Source organism: Stegostoma tigrinum, chromosome 13 (assembly GCF_030684315.1).
Source record: "Stegostoma tigrinum isolate sSteTig4 chromosome 13, sSteTig4.hap1, whole genome shotgun sequence".
Classification (NCBI taxonomy): Eukaryota; Metazoa; Chordata; class Chondrichthyes; order Orectolobiformes; family Stegostomatidae; genus Stegostoma; species Stegostoma tigrinum.
This window is the reverse complement of record NC_081366.1, coordinates 14,485,160-14,507,865: the sequence shown is the minus strand read 5'-3', so window position 1 is coordinate 14,507,865 and position 22,706 is coordinate 14,485,160. Positions and strand designations below refer to the sequence as shown.

At 39.9% G+C, this 22,706-nt stretch overlaps 1 protein-coding gene across 7 annotated transcripts in view; it reads right to left on the bottom strand.

The window, feature by feature from the left end:
* Nucleotides 1–5,256: 5,256 nt before the first annotated feature.
* LOC125458205 (prolyl 4-hydroxylase subunit alpha-2-like) overlaps nucleotides 5,257–22,706 on the bottom strand; it is a 90,311-nt gene continuing 72,861 nt past the window's right edge. For 4 of the 7 annotated variants that reach the window (XM_048543233.2, XM_048543232.2, XM_048543235.2 and 1 more), the window contains 4 exons: nucleotides 22,635–22,700; nucleotides 13,551–13,619; nucleotides 11,610–11,706; nucleotides 5,257–8,334 (listed from right to left, as the gene is read on the bottom strand). In XM_048543233.2, the coding sequence (XP_048399190.1) occupies nucleotides 8,264–8,334; nucleotides 11,610–11,706; nucleotides 13,551–13,619; nucleotides 22,635–22,700 (303 nt within the window). In that variant the 3' untranslated portion in view covers nucleotides 5,257–8,263. Of the gene's footprint in view, nucleotides 8,335–11,609; nucleotides 11,707–13,550; nucleotides 13,620–19,563; nucleotides 19,643–22,634; nucleotides 22,701–22,706 lie in introns of those variants that run through there. The other 3 variants (XR_007248793.2, XM_048543237.2, XM_048543236.2) reach the window with 3 other exon arrangements.

Sequence of the window (22,706 nt, the reverse complement as noted above, 5' to 3'; positions counted from 1 at the left end):
AATGAAGAAATGTCTTCGTCTTGAGTCAGTGTCTATGGCTGACCCCCTTTACTGACCTGAAGTTCTAGGCTCTCAGGGAAAACTGCCTTCAGGGAGTCATTCATCATTACAGTCATCTTGTGGTGGAACACTCTTCATTAGTCAAGCATGTCAAAACTGTAAACTCTTTCGAGTTGGTCACTCTTACTGACCATCAAGTGGTGTAGCTGGAAGAAACAATTCACTGACAGACAGCATTCACTGCCATAACGACTCCTTTTCTTCAGTTCTGGATAGCAAATTAGATTTCACATCTTAATGCTGACTGCTTCTCGAAACTGTTATGAGAGTGCGGGAAGGCGCTTTGAGATGGGCCCTCCGAATACTTGTAAAACTTCACTTAAAGCATACACTGTGGTTATGTTCCAGTGCTCCACTTTGAGCTTATTTTTCGCAGGTAAGCATCACATATTTCACTTAAACTGCACTTAATTGACATGCTCCTTCTGATCCCAAACAATATATCTGCTTTTGTTTTTGGTGATAAGGTCAATGACTGTGACAGTACCGGATATGCAAAATTTAACTGGACAGCAGTTTGTAAAAAGAACCAGACAAATACACGTATCCCACTGAGAATTTATTGATTTATTTTCAAAACTAAAGCACAGCTCATATTCTTGGCTCCTTGTCAGGTGCAGTCAGATAGAGCAATACATTGGTCACATCTGTTCCTAAAGCATATGTTGCCAAGAATTTCAGGTTAGACTGGAGCCTCGGGGCTTGTGGAAGGGGAGAGAGAGCTGCTCTGTTTACTTTCAATTCATGTATACAACTCTGTTCATGTTGCACTTACATCGTGTTAGATCCTTGTACTCTATTGTCTGTACAATGAAAAGGAGACACAAACCATAGAGAACCAGCAGAAAAGATTTAGATGCTCGGTTCCGGAACTGAGATTACAGATTGAAAGGAAAATTGAAAAGCTTGTGATTATTTTACTTTAAAAAGTCACTTGTGAAGAATTCTTTAAAATGATGAATCTGGTGAACAGGGTAAAGGTGGAACAAACATTTCCACTATTGGGAGAATCTGAGCCTGCAGCCATACAGACAAGATAGTAACAAATACATTCAATGGGAAAGTAAGTGGAAATGTTTTCTTCAGAACTTGTGGGGACTGAGGCAAATCATTTGGATGTTTTACAAAGGAAACGAGAACACGCAGATGAGAAAATAAGAAGTTAAGAATGAAGAAAGCAGATCAAATTGAAATTAATATATGGAAGAGGAGTAGATACATGAAGAATACAAACACCAGCATAATGACTGTTCGGCCAAATGGCCTGTTTCTACTGAATGTTCAATCTAATTCCATAGGATTAAGGAACATCTAATAATGAAGAGATTCCAGTTTTTGCTCCCTACCTTTTGATTAATGTGTGATTTGGATTTGGAATAAATGTTAATTTTTATCCAACATTTTGGACCTCAATCACAACCTGAAACTATTAGTGCTGTAAAGTGAATACCCAGCATAATGTCTTAACTTTTATGGGCAATATCTGTGCGTACTTCAGGTCTCCAGTTCTATCAAAAAATTGTATGTGTACTTTGCCTTTAAGTGAGTCAATGTGCTTTGTGTGAACCTGTCCGCCAGTTAGTTTGCTGTGTGCCTGAAACTATCACACACAGAAATCAGCATGGCTTGAGGCAATGTTTACTTCATAATTTACAATGTATTTTACTATTCTAAATAAACTAACCCACTGGGTTCATCCATTCCTGCTGAGCAATGGATCATTAGATCACTAAAATGATGAGTGCCAGCTAGCAGCCTAGTTCAGACACTAACTGAGCAAAGAGGAAGTAGTGACAACCAATGTCTACGACCAGGATTATCACCCTTAATTTCAAGGGTGGTGCGAACGTGCGAGCTGTGGAATGGACAGTGAACCTCAACCTGGGAAGTGAAATTGAATTAACTTTGTGAGTTTGGCTATGTCCGTTACTTGTGCCAACAGGAAGAGGTTTGGTAGCAAGTGACTATGTCAAGGAAACCACAGTTATGACAACTGCCAGTTGTCAGTCAAAGTGAGATAGGGCTTTGAAGATGATCTGTAACTTATGGCAAGTCATTCTGGTCACAAATCATTAAAGGAAGGAAAAAAAAACACTCTTATACCTCCTGGGAAGTGAAATTTAAAATTTACTATCTCTTTAGGGGCTTCTGACTGAAGATTCACTTCCTGGTAGGTCTGGCCTAACATCAGAGCTAGGGACTGGGAGTATGCAATTCAGCCCCTCAAGCCTGCTCTGCCATTCTGCAAAATCATGCTTGATCCATCTTGGCCTCAACTCTACTTTCCTGCCCGCTCTCCATAACCTTTCAACCCATTACTAATTAAAAATCTATCTCCTCAATCTGTCTCAATGTTTTGGCGTCCATCACACTCTGCAGAAGTGAATTCTATCGATTCATAACCCTTTGAGAGAAATAATTTCTCATTTCTGTTTTAAATCTACAACTCCTTATCCTAAAACTACAATCTCTCTTTCTACATTGCATCATTTGAGGAAACATCGTCTCTATATCTGCCTTCACAATCTCATTTGGCATGTTGTGTATCTCAATTAGATCTCCTTTCATTCTTCTAAACTCCTAAAGAATATAGGCTTCATCTGCTGACTCCCTCTCTTCATAATATAAATCCCTCATTTCTGGAAACAATCTAGTGAACCTCTTCTGAACTGTCTCCAATGCAACTGTTCTAAGGAAGGGTCACCGGACCCAAAATGTTAATTCTAATTTTTTCTTCACAGATGCTGCTAGACCTGCTGAGCTTTTCCAGCAACTTCTGTTTTTGCAGCTTCATTCCTCCTTGAGACTCTGAACTGCCTTCATGGCATCTACATTCCTCCTCAAGAAAGGGACCGGAATTGTACAGAGAAAGTGTCACTGCTTCCAGCTCACATCTTTGATTTATACTGCACCACATTTCAGGAAAGAACCCACTTGCTCAAATTATCAGGTTAATTTTGGTACCCAGCAGGAAGACAGTGAGAACAGAGGTTGTAAGTAGCTGTTTTGTTTTAACTGTCCATCGCTCAGTTAAAATCAAAGCCTCTGATTCAGAAGGTGAGCTCAACATTTTAATTCACTGCTAGGTACACACAGATGGCGGCATTGGCAAGATATTATGTACTAAAATGGTACCCTTATTGGCACAAGAGTGAACATAAAATAATTGGATCAGGAGTAGGCCATTTGACCCTTGATCTCGCTCCAACATTTGATATGCACAATCTGATTGTGGCATCTATTTTCTTGCCTACCCCCTCTGCCCTTGAACTTAGTTGTCAATGGAATCAAGAGATATTTGTTTTAATTTGATTTGATTGAAACAGGTTTATTTACAGATTGACATGGCAAACAAAGACTGGTTTTGGATTCTTCCTTCAACAACTTGTGCAGCATGTAATCGGGAAGGCTGATGGATTGTTGGCCATAGAACATAGAACATAGAACAGTACAGCACAGAACAGGCCCTTCAGCCCACAATGTTGTGCCGACCATTGATCCTCATGTATGCACCCTCAAATTTCTGTGACCATATGCATGTCCAGCAGTCTCTTAAATGACCCCAATGACCTTGCTTCCACAACTGCTGCTGGCAACGCATTCCATGCTCTCACAACTCTCTGCGTAAAGAACCTGCCTCTGACATCCCCTCTATACTTTCCACCAACCAGCTTAAAACTATGACCCCTCGTGCTAGCCATTTCTGCCCTGGGAAATAGTCTCTGGCTATCAACTCTATCTATGCCTCTCATTATCTTGTATACCTCAATTAGGTCCCCTCTCCTCCTCCTTTTCTCCAATGAAAAGAGACCGAGCTCAGTCAACCTCTCTTCATAAGATAAGCCCTCCAGTCCAGGCAGCATCCTGGTAAACCTCCTCTGAACCCTCTCCAAAGCATCCACATCTTTCCTATAATAGGGCGCCCAGAACTGGACGCAGTATTCCAAGTGATCAAGGAGGTTGAAGTGTAAGAGTAGGGGCATCTTACTGTACTGAAAACAACAAATGTTGGAGATCACAGCTGGTCAGATAGCATCCATGGACAGAGAGCAAGCTAACATTTCGAGTCTAGATGACTCTTCATCGCAGCTGAAATGAAGTGTGGATGGGGCAGCATTTGTGCTATATTTGGGGGTGGGGGAAGCGGGCATGGTATAGAGTGCTGGTGCAGAAAAGATGTTGATTGTTCAGATTAAGTGACTGTAATGTGAGAATGGCAGAACAATCTCTCAATCTCTGTCAAGACAAGCCCCTCATTTCTGGAATCAATCTTGTGAACCTCCTCTGAACTGTCTCCAATGCAACTACATCCTTCCTTGAGACTCTGAACTATCACTTATCGAGTCCGGCAGTTAGACACACCATTGTGATTACTCAATCTGAACTATCAACATCTTTTCTCCAACAGCACTCTATATCCCACCACCCCAAAACCATGCGCCCCTCCAACGACAGCATTAATGCTGCCTCATCCACACTTCAATTCTAATAAAGAGTCAACTAGACTCTAAACATTAGCTTGCTCTCTCTCCATGGATGCAGACTGAATCACTGTGATCTCCAGTATTTGCTGTTTTCAGTACAGATTCCAGTATCTGCAATAAATTGCTTCAACATCTTACTGCAACTGTGCAAGGAGCTGTGAAACCGCATCTGGAGTACTATGGACAGTTTTGGCCCCCCTTTTTAAGGAAATATATCTTTTCATTGCAGGTAGTTCAAAGAAGGTTCGCAAGGATGATCCCCAGTAAGAGATTTCCTTGTGAGCGAAGGCTAAACATGTTGGGACTCTACTCACGGGAGTTTAGAAGAATGAGAAGTGATATCATTGAAACAAATTAAGGGGCTTGACAGGGTAAAAGATGTTTTTTCCTGGTGTTTTCCCTAACGGAGAATCATTGTGTATATTTAAGGCTAAGATATATGGATTTTTGATCTATTGGGGTATGAAAGGTTACAGGAAAGGGCAGGTGAGTAGATGTGAGATTTACTGGATCAGACAAGATTTTGTTGAATGGTAGAACAGGGTCAAGGGGACAAATGGTCTACCTGTGTTCCTATTTCTTATTATCTTACGATCTTAACTGGCTACGTGAAGCTCAACATCAAGTAGAAAATGTTTGCTCATTTAATCAGCTAACTGGGTTGAAGTAAATTTTACAGTACAACAAAAAAGTCCAGAGGCAAGTTCCCCATTCATCTGATTTTCTTATTTTATTCATTCATCCTAACAAAGATAACAGTTGGACCACAACTTCCTCCAACAGCTTTGAGCTACTTGTGCTCCATACAAAAAAAACCAAAACAAATTTAATAACATTTAAGATTTTTCTTTAAAAGTTAATAAAACCACTCTGTATTTAAAGAAACTCTACGCAACAAAAACGAAAGTTAAAACAGCAAATTAAATCAAATTCATCAATATTCTGCAATTGCAACAACCCAGAGGAAGGGAAGAACTTTCCCATCCCCGATCTTTGGAGTGAAATTGGTAAAAAGCAACATAGAGAGAATTACACAGGTAATCTTGTGTTTCTTCGGGTTTCCAACAGTCTATTTGATTGACATGACAGATGAGGGAAAGTATTTACAGTCGCATTTCAAGATCTTTCGGGTTTTCAGAGGAGTCAAGGTGAAGTATGCAGTGCTTGAAGGATAGAAATTACAGGCCACAGTCAATCTACTGGTTTCTGCAGATTTAAGTTCAGTTACACTAGGATGACACATTCTGTTTCAAGACTCAATGTCACAAGATGGATAAGTGTCTTGATTTTCAAATAGGTGAAGCCATACAAAAGTGTAGGGAGATAACGGACTTGTTAAAACTTTAAAAAATATTTAAATCTTAAATTGTGTCCTGATAAAGTCCTTCTTTACCAAAGGAATCACCAGATTGCTTCTTGTTGAGAGTCTACAAAGGCAAGATCTATCTTGTTTTCTCTTCTGGGCACAAAATGATCCACGTGGAATGCCAGGCATCACATCAAGAAGCAAGTTACTGCAGGTGTAAGAATCTGTACGTCATCAGAGTCATTAGACTCGAAAAATTAGCTTGCTGTCTCTCAATGGATGCTGTCTGAGCATCTGTTGTTTTCATTGCATCAAGGACCTTCAACACCTTCTTCAGGGATCACAATAAATGCTGACCTTTTGTCAATAAGGGGCTCCACCCAACTGTCATCATCTTAACCTTCAGTGTATTCTACTACCTCCTTCTCCCTCATGTGCTTATTTGACCTAGTTACCTGAACTATTCCTTGTGTGTGGCAGTTTCGCACTCCAATCATTCTGGTCATAGGGATCTGGAAGCCAGGAAATGTGGTTTAATGCAGTGGTTCAAATCAACTTTATCACCAGCATCTCACTTGATGCCCTATTTTTCAATTTTAATCATCCTGTAATGACACATTTCTGGTACAGATGAGACTTGAACCCAGACCTTCTAGCCCAAAGGTCATAAGACCACTGCTTTTCAATTTTACCCCTGAGGATATGAACAGCATTGATTTATTTGCTGTTTATAATTAACTCAATATTATTACTTTCTATATTTGAAATATTTGTAATCAGCTTGTTCAGACAAGTTGTGATAGTGGGATTTGAGCCCACGTCTTCTGGCCCACATTCTATACTTGGATGCCTAGATCCCTTTGCTCATTTCTCTTATTTGGACTTTGTTTTCCCAATAAGTATGAAAGCTTCTTACATTCCCTGCCAAAATGTAAGAGATTCAATGTATTTGTATTTACAGTAAGGAATAGACCGTGACAAGTATCCTGTTGCTTGGGTCAAAAGTGATGTGGGAGTTTCAGGAGCCCAAGTAGATGGGGGGAAAATATGTTTCCAGGTAGGATGGGTCAAGGGGACAAAAGGAACATTTCGAAAATGGGCTGGGCAGCATCAGAAGAGCAGGAAAGTTGACAGTTCAGGTCAAATTTCCTGCTCCTCCAATGCTGCCTGGCCTGCTGTGTTCCTCCAGCTCCATACGGTGTTGTCTCCAACTCCAGCATCTGCAGTTCTCGCTATCTCCGACATTATCAAAATAGATTTTGAAGACATTTGTATAATTTTCTCAGCATGAATCTTTGATGAGCCTTCTCAAAAATATTGATTTTCAAGTTGGAATGGTTCATGGTTTTCTAACAAATTGGTCAGATTCATGTGCACAGCGCAGTCTAACTTTCTTACTTTCATTCTCACTGTGAGAAACACTGACAAAGCTCCATTTGTTGGCTATCCCTCCAAGTTTGCCTTAGAAAGTGGTGACGAGTCTTCCTCTTAAGCTGCCACTTACTAACCCATGAATCAGGACTCATTGACAGTGCAACACATAGGAAAGAATCAAGGTAGTCACTAAACGTGATCTAAATTGGTAGAACATTTTCTGTTTGCACTTCGGTTTTGTTGCAATTTAGGAGAGATTTGCATTAACTAGGTGCTTAAAAGAGATTTCAACATCTGTAATTTTGCAAAAGGTGATTAGAATGTGATGACAAAATTGTATTCATCAACTGAAAAATAGAAGTCCATTGAAGAATTCCTCAAAACAAAAATTAACAGACAAAAAGGTGACAATGAAAATCTCTTCAGTAAATAGGTAGCTTAAGCTAGGATGGCCAAACAATTTTCATGTGAATACTCTTCTTAAGTGGACTGTTTCAAGAAGATTTTGAGCATCTTAAAAAGGTAGGGATGGGTCAAGAGAAGGGTGCCTTTGATGTGTGAAAACAAGAGAAGTATGGAGCCGTATCCAAGTGAAGGAGCCTTGGGTCCAAACCGCACATTTTCTTCTGCTGAAATTCATAAGGTAAGAGGATGGAAGGATGAATGAATGCTCTGACATTTTTCATCCACTTCTTTTCCTAGAGGGAAAGGATTGCTGTCTTCTCCTGGACAGCAAAGCATTCAGATCTAATACTTGTTGCCAAATGGGTTGAATGATTTTCTTGTATGGAGTGGCTGACAAATTGAAGATAACAGTGTTTTTCACCTCTCATTGAGAATCATTGGGTCCAGTTTTTTTGGGCGAGGTGGAGGTGGGGGAGCGAAGAAAAAGAATCAACTGGAATGAAAATTGTGTGATCTGATCGAAGTGGAATGCAGGAGCTGATTGAAGGGGGAGAAACATCAAATCCTGACTGTTTGTCTGTCCTGATAAAATAAGGGAGGAATACAAATCGGGATAATACCATGGCCTGTCAGTTCAATCCACCTCTGTCAATCCGCATGGTCTCCTGAACTCTTGTCCTCTCTCATGGATCCATTTATTGGAAACTATGAATGAAATAATTAACAATCAATAAATAATTAAGTATTAGCAATATCGTGAAGCTTTGTAACACATCGTAATCTGGTATGAGAACAGTAAATTATTCAGATGAATTGTACATACAAAAACATACAAATCTGGATCAGAAGTAGGCTAAGCTGGTAGTATTTCAAATTCCATATTCCTAACTACCCTTGATAACCTGAGATTCATGTAAGGTAAACAAATCAATCTACCTCACCCTTAAATACATTTACTCAGTCAAACAAACCTGAGAATAAAATGCTCTGCATCGCTGTTTGAACAGCAACACCTAATTTTAAAACAGTGTGTCCTATTTACACAGTCATAAAGTCTTAGAGTAATATGGCATGAAAACAGACTCTTCGGTCTGCCTAGTCCATGCCGACCAGATATCCTAAACTAATCAAATCTCATTTCCCAGCATTTATCCCGACAAACCCTTCCTATTTATATACCTATCCACTTGTCTTTTAAACGTTGCAATTATGCCAGCCTCCACCACCTCCATATCTGCACTACCCAATGCATGAAAAAGATGCCCTCACGTCCCCTTTAAATCTCTCCCCTCTCACTTTAAACTTATGCCCTCTAGTTGTGAGCTCCTTTACCCTGGGAAAAAGACCTTGGTTATTCAGTCTATCCATGTCCCTCATGATTTTATAAACCACTATAAAGTCACCCCTCAGCCTCCAATGCTCCAGGAAAAATGGTCCCAGCCTATTCAGCTCCCGGTATAATTCAAACCCTCCAACCCCGGCCACATCCTTGTAAATCTTTTCTGAATGCTTTAAAAGTTTAACAACATCTTTCCTGTGGCAGGGAGACTAGAATTCAATGCAGTATTCTAAAAGTGGCCTCACCAATGTCCTGTGCAGCCATAACATGACCTCACAAATCCTACAGTGAATGGGCCAACCAATAAAGATACAGGTGTCAAATGCCTTCTTCAGCACCTATCTACTTGTGACTTCACTTTCAAGGAACTATGCACTTGCACTCCTTGGTCTTTGTTGGGTAACACTTCCCAGAAACCTACCATTAACTGTCTAAGTCCTAACCTGGTTTGCCTTACCAAAAACACCTCACATTTATCTAAACTAAACTCCATCTGCCACTCATTGGCCCATTGGCTCATCTGATCAAGGCACCACTGTACTGTGAGAAATCTTCTTCACTATCCAGTACACCTCCAAATTTGGTGTCATTTGCAAACCTACTAAATGTACCTTCTAAATTCACATCCAAATCATTTATACAAATGATGAAAAGCAGGGAATCCAGAACCAATCCTTGCAGCACACCGCTGGTCACAGGCACCCAATCCGAAAAAAAAAACAACCTTCTATCACTACCCTCTGTCTCCTACATTCAAGCCAGTTTGCATCCAGTTGGCTAGCTTCCCCTGGATTCCGTGTGATCTAACCTTACTAACTGGTCTACCAGGTGGAATGGTCATTGGATGCCTTGTTGAAGTCCATATAGACAATCTACCACTCTACCTTCATAATTCTGGACTGACCCACAAGAGAAATCAACCTTTCCATATTCAACATGTCAAAAACACTCAGGGTCTTACGCACTTTAATCAAGTCACCCTTCACTTTTCTAAACTCCAACCATCAAACTGGTGATATTCCTCTGAACTACATTTCAACTTTTCCTTAAATAAGGAGACCAAAACTCCATAAATCAACTCCAAAATTAAAAAAAAACAGTAATAAGAACTCATTTTTGTTCTTCCATGCTGAACTTTACAACTTTGGCAATTTTTACTTTTGAGGAGATATGTTCAGATACAACTTACTGAGATTACTAATCAAAGAGAAAGGGCTGTTCCCTGGAATAGAAAGTGAGCTCCAGCAAACCAGGTTTGTTGGCTTTTTAAAATTCCTCATCAACTTGTGAAAGTCAATGGCTTGGTTTTACAATCCAACCGTAACATAGATGATGCTTCATCTATTATGTATCTTATTTCATACCAGAGGATAATGAGATTGATTTTGGAGGCACCCCAATTATCACTGAATACTGTATTCACCCAATGAAGCCACAGATTCATATAAGTCATTAAGCATCCTCCTCACCGAGTTAATTCTAGTTACCTTAGGGATCCTTGAAAAATGAGTGGACATGGATATGATACTGCAGTTTTTATATTACTAGATTAATAATCTATAGAACGTGAGTTCAAATCTCATCAGGAAAATGAAAATATGCATTCATTTAAAATAAGAATAAATCTGGAATTACAAGCCCACATCAGCAAAACTATTTGAAAGATATTGGATTGGTGCAAAAACCTATTTGGTTTAATAATGTTCTTTAGGGAAGGAAATTTGCCAGCCTCACCTTGTCTGGTCAATAAGCTGCCCTCTAAAATGGCCTAGCAAGCCACTCAAACTATTTGGGCAGGTAAGTCAGTGCACACTATTTCAGGACGTGTTGTTCATTTAGTCTTGTGGGTTGCAGTCTGGCTTTTCATCTGTCGGGTTAGGGTGAAAAATGAACAGCCTGACCGTGATTAGGGTTAGGGTTAGGGAAGCAACATGCCTTCATAACAGCATGGTAGATCAACCTACAACAAGAGCAGCAGCAGTACAAGAAGGGGGCTCACCATCAGCTTCTGAAGTGCAATTACAGATGGGCACCAAATGTCAGTCTGCCAGGGACACCTCATGACTGAATAAGAATAGAATACCAGCTTCCAAAGAACAACTGAAGATGAGGCTGAATTGTACATCTGGGTACTTGCTTCTAATAAAAGAGGGTTCAAAATTGGCACAAAAGTGTCAATTGTGTTCAGAGTGTCATATGGGTAATTGGTGTGGGAAATGAAAAAAAATGTCAGAAATGTTTTCTTAAGGCTGGAACTGAGACTCATTGGTGTTGAGAATAAGGCAGTTTATTGTGAGTTTCTCCAGCACTGTTTTTTTCCAGATTTCCATCATCTGCCACATTTTGCTTTTACATGCTTGACTTTGCATTTGGGCTTTCCTGTATCAGGCTTCTTAGCCCACACTGGACAATGCCACTGCAGGAAAAGAAACGATTCTATTAGCAAACACAGCTATGTCTCACCACCAGTACTTAATGGAAAGAAAGTTGAGAGAGTTTATTTGCCGCAAAAGGATGTGCACATTTTGACAGAACCTTATGTATAGATAGCTGCACGTCACTTTCTTCACTCATATTACATGCAAACCAAAGAAATAAACAGTCCTGTGGCTATTAACAGCGACATTAGGTAAGCACCTACCCCATTTACTTCCTACTAATACTGGACAGGCTGCATGCCGCGTTCTATAATCACCTTCTCCACTTCTAAAAAGGTTATACCAAAAGACTGCTGTGCCCTGAAAATAACAAACCAGTTTTTAAATTGTATCCTTAAAATTATAACGTATCATTGACAGATAAAATGCTTTCTAGCAGAAACAGTGAAGCTGTCCTGTGTTTCTTTTGTTAATAATTCAAGTAACAGTTTAGATCAATTGAAAATTTCTACTAATGAAATGGAACAATCCTTTCATGGTGAAGTACGTTCTGCTGGAAAACTCAGCTGTCATTGCTAGGAACTATATCCAAATATACTCCAGGCAACTGGGGAGATAAAGAAATGGTTCCCTAATAAATAAACTGCAGCAGCATCAGTTTAACAACATGAGTTGGGGTTTAGAGTCAAAGGTAGTCTAGGCGATTGCAAAATCCCTACAGTGTGGAAGCAAGCCATTTGGCCCATCAAATACACACCAACCCTCTGACAAGCATCTCACCTAAACACATCCCCCTACCTTATCATTGTAACCCTGCATTTCCATGGCCAATCCACCTAGCCTGCACATCTTTGGACTGTGGGAAGAAACTGAAGAACATCCATACAGCCAGTTGTTCAAGGGCAGAACTGAACCCGGGTCCCTGGCACTGTGAGGCTGAAGTGCTAACCACTGGGGCACTGTGCCACCCCTTGGGAGTGAAACGGAGCAATTTCTATGGAATGAGCAACAGACAGCATCATCTACTAAAAGCCATACTTTACATCCATGAGCTACTTTCAAACATAATCATAAGAACAAGCAAGGGACATTCGTCCCAGCACTGTTTTGCTACACAAGATCTTCTTTCCATTCATCCTCTTTTGTCCTTTATGGAAGAAAACTCTAATCTTTAAAATTCCATTTGATGCAGAATTCACATTCTTTCTTTCTGGGTGCAGGTGGGATACGTGTAACTTGCAGATTTTATTCCCACTCATTAAATCTTGAAGATCAAATTCCATCAACTGAACCAGCAGATACAGTAGATGAGGTTAGGCAAAACGCAAATGAATTTCTGCTGGATTTGGAAGGACTGCTTGGGGCCTTGAACAAAGGTGAGAGGGGAGGTGTAGGGGCAGGTGCAGCACCTCCTGAAGTTGCAGGGAATGGTACAGGGTGTGGTGGAGAGCTTGGTGGGGAGTTTGCAGCTGACAAGGGAATGGTCCCTGTGGAAAGCAGACAGGAGTGGGAAGGGAAATATGTTTTTGGTGGTGGGTCTGATTGTAGCTGGCCGAAATGTCGAAGTTTGATGCATTGTATTCAGAATGTGATGGGGTACAGCGAGAAGGCCAAGGGGACTATATATATCATCGTTGCTGGGGGTGCAGGTGGAAAGTGGTTTGAGGGCAGTAATGCAGGATATGGGGGAGATGCAGTTGAGGGCATCCTTACTAACAGAGGAAGGGAAACGATGGGCTCTACAAGCAGGGACTAGTTATCCAGAGGCTTGTCTTCCAAAATAATTCAATTCAAAAGTTACTGATTGTTAATCACGTTCTGGAGTTAATCTTCAAGCATCAAATACATAACATAAAGGATTTGTAATTCCTTCTGTTTGTTTTCTCCCATATTTGGCAGTGAGTGGATCAGAAATAATATGAATTGCGCAGATTGTGGTCTCTCTCTAACCTTAAAATAAAGGGCTTATCGTAAGATGGACATACTTGAAGAATTAATTTAGTGGCAGGCTTTACCACGTTTTGGGCCCAGTACAGCAGAGGGAAAAAAAAATTAGATTTGTTAGTAAGCTAAGAATGAATGATTATAAACGGGCAGATTCCTCAGAGATTTAACAGAACACCATGAATCTATCCACTTCACACTTGATCATATGCAGAAAGCAAACAATTAATTGGCAATATAAAATTGGTATAAACAGTTACCTTTTTTGGGTATATGGCAGCACCAAAGTCAGGAAATACTGTGGCTCCTCCTGCTGGAACGTCACTCATCTGGTATATAGAATTGCAAACAGATTTGTAAATGCTGTGCCAAATGACTGTACGGAGAGGTTGCTTTCATGTTAAATGAATACAGCTGAAGCTATGGCAATCTTGATTTGAAACAATGACTTATGTTAAATGCATGCAGCTGAAGCACCCAGACCCGGCTGTTCAAGAGATTGAAGCTGCAAACAGTCAATGTCGCCATAAGCAACTTGTATAAAACAAACAATGATAGTACAGTGAATGCTAATGACAGAGAACAGAGCTCGCACTCATGCTGCTTTATCGCATAGCTTAAAAATGTCCCCAGCTTTTGTTCGACCTTCTGATGGAGTCACATGTTGAACTACCCTTTTTCTCTTTCAGATACAATTATCTCTGAACTGAAATACCTTTCCTGCTAAATTTCTACCTGCTTTTAAATGTCAATAAAGATTTTATGGTTTCCACCCGACCCCTCCCCTCACAATCAGTCCAAGCACAAAGAGCTCTGTTTTCTTGGCTTCACCTGCTGCGTCTCAGGGTGAACAAGAACAGCATTGCAGGGTTCTGCCGTGGCCCTCTTGGATACTAGGAAAACAAGTGATTATAGCCCAGCAATGATTCTGTCACACCATACTAGCTCGCTTAGTGGGCAAGTGCGTGGTTTTCACTTAGCACACTACAAAGCAACATAGTTAGCCCTGGGAGGTTTGGTGAGAGACGGCAAAAAATTCCATCATTTACAGCTATGCATTAGTGGTTTCAGACCTGGCACTATTCCAAATTATACTTTTGTCTTCATTAGTTATTTTTTAGTCCTCTATTAACATTGGGTTCTTGCTGGAAATGGTTCCAAAGGCATTGGAAGCCATCTCTCACATCTCTACCGTTAATATTGAATTCTGGGCAGCTGAATGTAACCACAGCAAGCAATAGCTAAAGCCATAGCTGTGAGGAAATAAAATATGTGTGCGTACCAAGTCACTGGATTGTGCTCAAACATGCAGAGCCAAACTAGCTTTTCCCTCCCTTTATCCTATGAAATTTAACCTTAATATAATAATCTTTTAATTACAGACCTACAGAGTTGGAACAAGAACACTAGCTCACTGAGTTCTAAGATCTCACTGAATGAGGTTTTCAATATTGACTCCATAAACATGGTCCTTGTCAATAAATAGCACAATTACCTTTGGCATGTGTTCAGACATAATGAACAGGCACCTTGACGAGCTAGACCCTCTCAAGGAAGAATGGCTGGAATTTGGCCAGTTCTTAGGTCAGCGCAATTCAATGGTCACTACAGCTAAATAGAGAAACCTGTTTGCTATTACCATGTCCGCTTCCAGGGAAGTGACATACTCCACAAATTCCAGCCTTATGTACCCTCCCATTCCCAATCCAAGGCCAACTCTGCAAAGGGAAGTCTTGATCCTATCATCCTTGGTCAATAATGCTGACTGACTCCACTGATATTTGCTACAATCAACACTATATAGATCAAAAAACTGTGTATTCTTAGCTATTACTTATCATATCTCAAGTAACCATGACTGGGTTCAATAAAAAAAAGTCTTTCAAAAATATATTCAATATCTGTTTAGCAAACTGCACTGATGTTTTTAGACATCATGTGATCAGAAACTGTATAGATGACAAAGATTTTTTTAAGTAAAGCATGAAACAATGAAATGAAACCTTTAACAGTTAATATAGTAAATTCTAGCATTCAGCAGGCAACATGGCAGCCAGTGAACATTGATGGCACAACAGACGTCTGGACATTACACAAAGAAACATTACACTTAACATGAAGCATTACATGAAGATATAACTGAGTGCTGAAACAACATTGCAGTAAACAGCCCTTTCCATACAATGAGTAAAAATAAGTCCATTCACCTAAAGTGGTAGACAAGCCAACATAATGATAATTATTATCATTGACTTGGCATTGAAAGACAATCTGATGCTCAGTGCATGATTTCAATGCCTTTAAATAAAGACCCCACTTCAAAGGTAAACCACAACACTGAGTATTTTACACTAGTTGCTGCTGGGAACAATTTAATGAAAGTTTTTGCATTTCACAGATCGTCAAGAACAAATCTGCGGCATTCTATACTGTATATATAAAAGTTACGTGAAAACAGGAGACTCAGCACAACCAGTCCACGGCAGCATTCACTCCTGATACAACCAAAAAATCTGTTCTAATTAAAAATTAATGGTACATAGTATCAACAATGGAAACTCCTATAAAAGCACAGGAAGAAAGCCAGCATCAGAATCTGTTGTGTTACTTGCTTATATCTTCAACAGAATGGGCAGGTCAAATGGATGACAAACTAGGACAATATTTAAGAGAACCCAGATTGTTGAGGAGGAAATGTACAGATTAAAAAGAATGATATTTGATTCGGCATTCAACCAGCAATGAGACAAAATCTCAAAAATAGCCCAATCATGCCTTTATACCCACAAATCTCAAACAAGACAAGCCAATAAGTAAGAAATCTTGATTCCAATAAATTGAAGTTGTTGACAAATTGAAGGCAAAGTTATGGGACTTGCACGGGCTATTTTTTAAGAACCCATTGTTGCAGTGTATGACTTAATAATTTTTTGTTGGTGCTATGCCAATATGCTTTGTGAAGCACATTGGGATGTCTTCTGATTTTAGAGGTGCTACATATATGCAAGTTTTTGTTATGTAATGGCAACTGAATGTACTACTCATGGTGTTACAAAAGGAGGGAAGCTGCATAATTCAATGGACACTATGGACCTGATTTTAACTCCTGAAGCTTTGAGTGAGTTAAAAGCAGGCCCTATGTCTGTAAAAATGTATGTCAACTCTCCACCTTGATCTGTGGTCCTCCTCACACCTCCTTTCTTTATACTTTGAAGTGATTCCTTCAAAGGTGATTCTTTGAATCAGGCAGACACTACCCAGTACATCAACATCTCATTCTCTTTCTGATGCTGGCCTCCCTACTGTGCATTTCCTGGCCCAGTCCATTTAGCAATTGCTGCTTGTTTTTTTTATTTCAATCTCCATTGCTGCATTATCAGTTCAGCACAAAGATAATAAGGTGGAAAATGACATTAAAAATTGATTAAACACGGTGGCTGTGGTACCGATGCACAAACATGCAAAAAGTATAAAAATGATTGAATTAGAGTCAGCTTGTATTCCAGATGGCGAATTACATTGTGAGATGTTATCTTGCACAGTTTCATAAACCCCAGCAAAAATCATGCAAAAATAGAACTGAAGAGTTAAAAACCTTCAAGGAGGGAATATTAAGTATGAGTGCCTGGTCACTTTGGCTAATGTAGTAATTTCATGATGGTTGGGCAGCAACTGTCTTCTGCCCCACTAGCTTCAACAGGTCTGCATTTCTGGCAACTCTCTTCCGGTTTTCTGCAATTGCCTCCTCCTGCTATTGTGACTTGTTCACAATTATCATTAATTCTCCATCATAATTAGTCAATGGGGATGATAAGCATTACAGCATCATTGAATTTCCTAAACCACACTGTCCCCAGCCAACTAGTCCAAACTCCATTGACCAATGCAAACAAGAACATTTTAAGTGGCATGAGTTCATCAAACCTTTAAGTTTCCTTGTTATGTTATGCCACACTGGATATTTTTACTCAGTTGACAGTTTGGCTCGCCTCTCTGGTTAACTTTCAATTTCCGGGATATGTGCTGGACAATGAGCTAAACCACTCAATCCTTATAAAATCTTCCTGCATTCGATGCCTTGAGAAGGAGTCACTGAAATTTGCCTCAAAGAAAAGCACCAGGAGTGGCGGCAGGAAAAGACTAACAGAATCATAGAATACAGAACTGAAGGAGGCCATTCAGCCCATTGAAGCTGCTCCTAAGGAGCAATCCAGTTAATCTTTCAGTAGGGTGCTCATTTCCCATAACTGAACAATTTCTTTTCTGCTTCAATTTTTTTTCAATTTCCTTTAGTAAGTTACTGTTGAAGCTTTTTCTATCACCCTACTGACCAGCATTCCAAAACCTGTCCATTCGTTGCATAAAATGAGCTTTTGCAGGTCGTCTTCAACTGTGAACCTCAAATCTTGTGCAATTAGCAATAACTTGTTTTGTTTATTCAGTCTAAACACCTTGCTCACATCACCTTTTCCTCTGTTTCAAGGAGCTGAACCCAAACTTCTTCACGTCTTCCCAATAACCCAATTTACTCATCTGTAGAGCCTTCACAGTTAATCGCTTTTAGACACTTTTAGCAGTAACTTCATCACCTCAAAAGAGCTAGTAATAGTTCAACGCTGCACTCTACATGACTTGAATCAGCAGCTCAGCGGGATGAGAGGAAAATGTGTCTTCCTCACAGCTAGAAAGCTCTTAGGAGTCAATTACCAGCGATCATCTGCTGCCACATTCTGCTTGTTTCAGTTGGGTGAATGTTCATTCTCAGGAAAAGGCAGTACCTTCAAAGTACTTCCCCTTGAGTTTCACTTTCGAAGGATGTGCCGTAAGGTTGGAGTTGATTCTCAAAAGAGATAAAAAGGGAAACTATTGTTACTATTGGCCACACTGAAAACAGGAAATGAGGTAACAGACTGCATCAGGAGTGCCAACTAGTCTCATTAACTGGGGCAGTCTTATTCCTTGTTTTCAGAGATTTTTTTTGGTGTTGGAAAAATTAAACTGCAGAGATTGCAATCCAATAAGATTAAGGAAATAAGAGCAAAGGGTAGGCTGATGTACAAGACCTCATATCGTAGTCTGATTCTAATCAGCATCTCGGCTAATGGCAGGTTTAGCACAAGTGCTGGAGGCAGTAAGAGTCTTTGTGATAGTTCTCAGAATGTGAACCCAAACAAGGCTTTATCAAGTGGTCACATTCAATTTCTGAGAAAAATGAACTGGTAGCTTTGCAACTGTAAATAAATGCAAACAGTACTGGGGCAAACTTAATCCTTTTACTTTGTAATGTTTTCCACTAACCTTTTTCTTAATGGTGCTAGTTGAGAAAACATGGACGGAGTTAAGAAAATCTAGATAAAAGCATGATGAAATGATAGGAGGATGTGCTAGCAAAGTTTCATGAATTAAAGTGGTATGATATTCACGTAGAGCTTAAGCACAGCTGAATGAACTGCTTCAGTGTCGTAAATTCTATTTAATCATTGCATTTCGTGTAACTACTTTTCTCTCACCTTTCTCCTACAAAAAAAGTTCCGAGTATGAGGCGTAAATGGGTAGTTATTTATTTCATTGAAAAAATAAAAAAATACGGTGCATTGTTCTAGGATACCACATGGACTGAAAGGGAAGGGAAGGTACATCACAAAATAGGTAACAAGAAGATGACTTCAGCGAGAGTGGTACACTGGGTCTTGGCTTGTCAATATCTTGACTTTGACATTCAGATTATGGATTTCAAATCACTACATAGCTTTGACTCTCGCCATCCCCGTTATCTGTTAGGATTCTAGAATCTTCTGAGGTCTCTACATTCATCTGATTCTGATCTTTTGTGTTTCCCCAATTTCCATTGACCCATTATTGGTGTATGTGTCTTCAGCTGCCCAGGTCTTGGGCTGTGGAATTAAAGCTAAGGCAATCCCTGCCTAAACTTCTCCACCAATCTTTCCCCACTTTAAGACAACTTTTAAAACCTGCATCTCTGATCAAGCTTTTGTTCACACATATGGGCGTCTCATTATATGGCATGGCAATAAATTTTGTTTGATGAAGTTTCTATGAAATTCAGTACAACTCCTGTGCATTGCTGTGTTTCATTATGTTAAAGGTGCTACTTAAATGCAAGCTGTTGCTGTTGCTTATATAACATACATCAGTCAACATTCTTTCATCTGAAGGCAATAGGATGCTTATCATCAATTTTTCACCCACTCCAAGGCACCCACCACACTCCCCAACCCTTGCAATTTTCAATGAGATTCAAAGTTACCCCACCTCCAAGCTTTTAAATTGTTGAAGACTGTCGGAGGAAGATAAGACCCAGGATGGTTTGGAGTTCCATAACTTCGAGCTTCTGTGAAAGAATGAGTCAAATGAAACTAATTGCAAGATGGCATAGGTATTGGGTGCTTAAAGAATTGACAAGCTCTGAGGAGCATCAATATTAAAGAAAAAAAAACAAGTTGCAATGATGAAAGACTGAAATGTAAAAGTGAGGGGAAGATCCCATATCAGATAATAAAGAATCACTTGGCTCTCACAATAACCTCTTCCAACAAAGAACTGGTTGCAATGGCTCGAGCTCTTCGGGGGTGAGGCTTAAGATCAGTGGTGAAAAACTCGCTATTGTTGCCAGGTCACAAACTGTGCAGTTGGATCGTACAAAAGAAACCAGATAGCATCACTAAATAAACATGACTATGCCATTTGGCATAGGTTTTCTAGCATGTGTAGCTCCTAGGAAAGTCTGTGTTTGCCAGCATCAATTTCCAGTGCTAGTCCCTGCAGTAGTTTTATCTGGTTCATGTAAGAGGACTAAATTCTTTATTTTTATCTGTTGCAGCATTTTCAATTCTACCTGCTGAAAATTTATGTCAGAACACTGGTAGATGGTGGCATCAAATGCATGCATTAAGTGGGACATGTGTGTAGACTATAATCAAAAGTACGTTGCTTCTCAAAGGTTGAAGATAGGATAAGTGCACTCAGCCTGACTGTGTAGATCTAAGCTCAGTGATTGAACTGTCATAAAGAAATTTTACATTGGTGTTCCTGAAGTTCAGTATATTAGAGCTCCTTGCATATGCCAGAACTTGTTAACAGGCCCACAATTCTGTTGTTCAGAAAAAGACATCTTGTTTAAGCATTGTAATAGAGGAGGGTTAGTTTTCAAAGATCACTTGCCTGTGATCTGCACATCAACTACAAAGAATAAAAGCCCCTCCAGCTTCTGAGGCAATGCCCCTTCCTTCCTCTTTGAGATCTGAGGAGTGGCTTGAAGCAACGCTGAGATTTAGACTGCAAATCTTCCCTTCCACTTTTCCAACTTTGAAAATTCTGGCTCGCCTTTTAATTATCGGCCATGCAACTATTAACAAGGTTTCCTTGATAGATATAATACAGCAGTGCAGCAACAACTTAGTAACTCAATGAAGTAGTGCGATCTTACAGCATCCGTCAGCATTAGCAAAAGAAGTGGAATGCTGTATCGACTGATGAATGTTCCCTGTGATTTAGGTTATTCGCTGCTGCTCAAGCAACTCTGAATGGTGAACTTGATTTAAGCAGACAGGAATGAGTCTCAGCAAACATTAGCACTCTGACGGAGGGTTACTGGAAAATGAAATTTCAGCTCTATTTTTATGCCCAAAGATGCTGCCAGACCTGCTGAGTTTCTTCAGGATGTTCTGAATTTTTTTTTGTCTTAAGCATTAGTTTGGATGTGCATATTTTTATACGCCCAACTAAACAGTCAATATTCCATCATCAGCAAGATACTTTTAAACATGCATACAGAACATTTTCCTCTTATAAGTGCAAACCTGCAGAGGACAGGGAGCCAGGAAAGATTCAAAGTTTATTTATTAAATTATTAACATCCTTTCCACTGATAATGGATGCTTGGAAGACTGCATTCAGGAGGTAACCACTCACATCATTCATTATTTATTCATACCACTATATCCATGCCTTGATGTCAATAGCCACAGTTATTTGATTAACGTTATAACTGCACTGAAACCCCTTTAGGATTCAGATCAAGCAGAAAGGTTCCTTTCTGACAGCTTGTGATAATGTTTAATGATGCTGGATAGAGAGCTGGGGTAAGAAGGAAAGCCCACAAATGGAAAGCAGTAACCCAAATGCTGTTTTTTCCTGTAAATCCCTCCTCCAGCCTTTACCATGTGCATTGCTGGTTCCTGCTGAATTAATTGGCGAGCCTTCAGAAGCAGAGGTCCATGTTTACACTGCCTCCATTGGCAGCAGCTGGAACCCATGAAGACTTTTGAGTCTTGGACACTATCGGAGGCATAACATTTAAATCCATGCACTGCTGTTTATTTGTAAGTGGTGGACCTGTGCATGCCCTGCTTGTGTAAAGTTGTCACAACAACATCAAGAAAGTATCTGATTTAATTTGGAAAGGTTATTGGAAAAGAGCAGGAGATGGAAATCAGCAGATTTCTTCTTCCACAGGCTGGCTTGGGGCTGACGGTTTCCTTCTGTACGGGTGTAGACCATATCATTCTATTATCTCATGATCGTACTAATATTTTAATGCTGTTGTATTCCAGCTCAGAGATTAAACAGATCGATTATGCTCGAACAATTTCACACCAGTCTGTTGGAAAATCTTCTCTTGTGCTCTGTAGTTGCCTCTTCCCTTTGTTCCTTCCTCCGACTCTCATCTTCTTCCATTTCTGCAGCTACCTCTTTACTATCTTCCTCTGAAGCATCAAAAGCTGACTGGAAACCTATTCCTTCAATCATTTCTCCACCCTCAGGCCCCATATTCCTTCAGTCTCAGCATACCTGTGCCATTTTGTAAAACATTTTAGGAGGAGAGGAGTTGTACAAGTCTAAATAATTCAAATGGGCATATCAGAGTTTAAGCTTTGGATAGCTGGCCAGGGGAATGTAACATATAGGCATAGTAAATATTACTCAAAAAGTTCTTGCTGCCATTTCTGGGTCCCATAATATGTTTGCCACTATTGAAATGTCTGTATTAAACTGTCTTGGGCACAGTGCTTAGAGTAACATAGAGTGAAGGAAATCATTTGCTCATATATATGCAGTGTCATCAATTTTCTGTCCTCATAATTAATAGAATGGTCCCTTATAGACATGCCCACTCTCCCTCCTTGCTCTGCATCCAAATGATCTAATATGTCCAGGTGCAATAACAGGATCATCTTCCCTCGTCTGCACCTACTCCCATGTTGAAGAGCACAATAAGCCACAAAGATATACTGGGCACCCCTGAATGATGGGATTAGCTTACCTGCTGATTCATTTGGTTACTAAGCGTATGTCCTACCCAAGTGATCATCACACATACTTACGTAGTTTAAAAAAGTGGCAAGACGATTCCCAGTGCCTAATTCTTTGAAAGCATCATGTTCCTCTTTCTATAA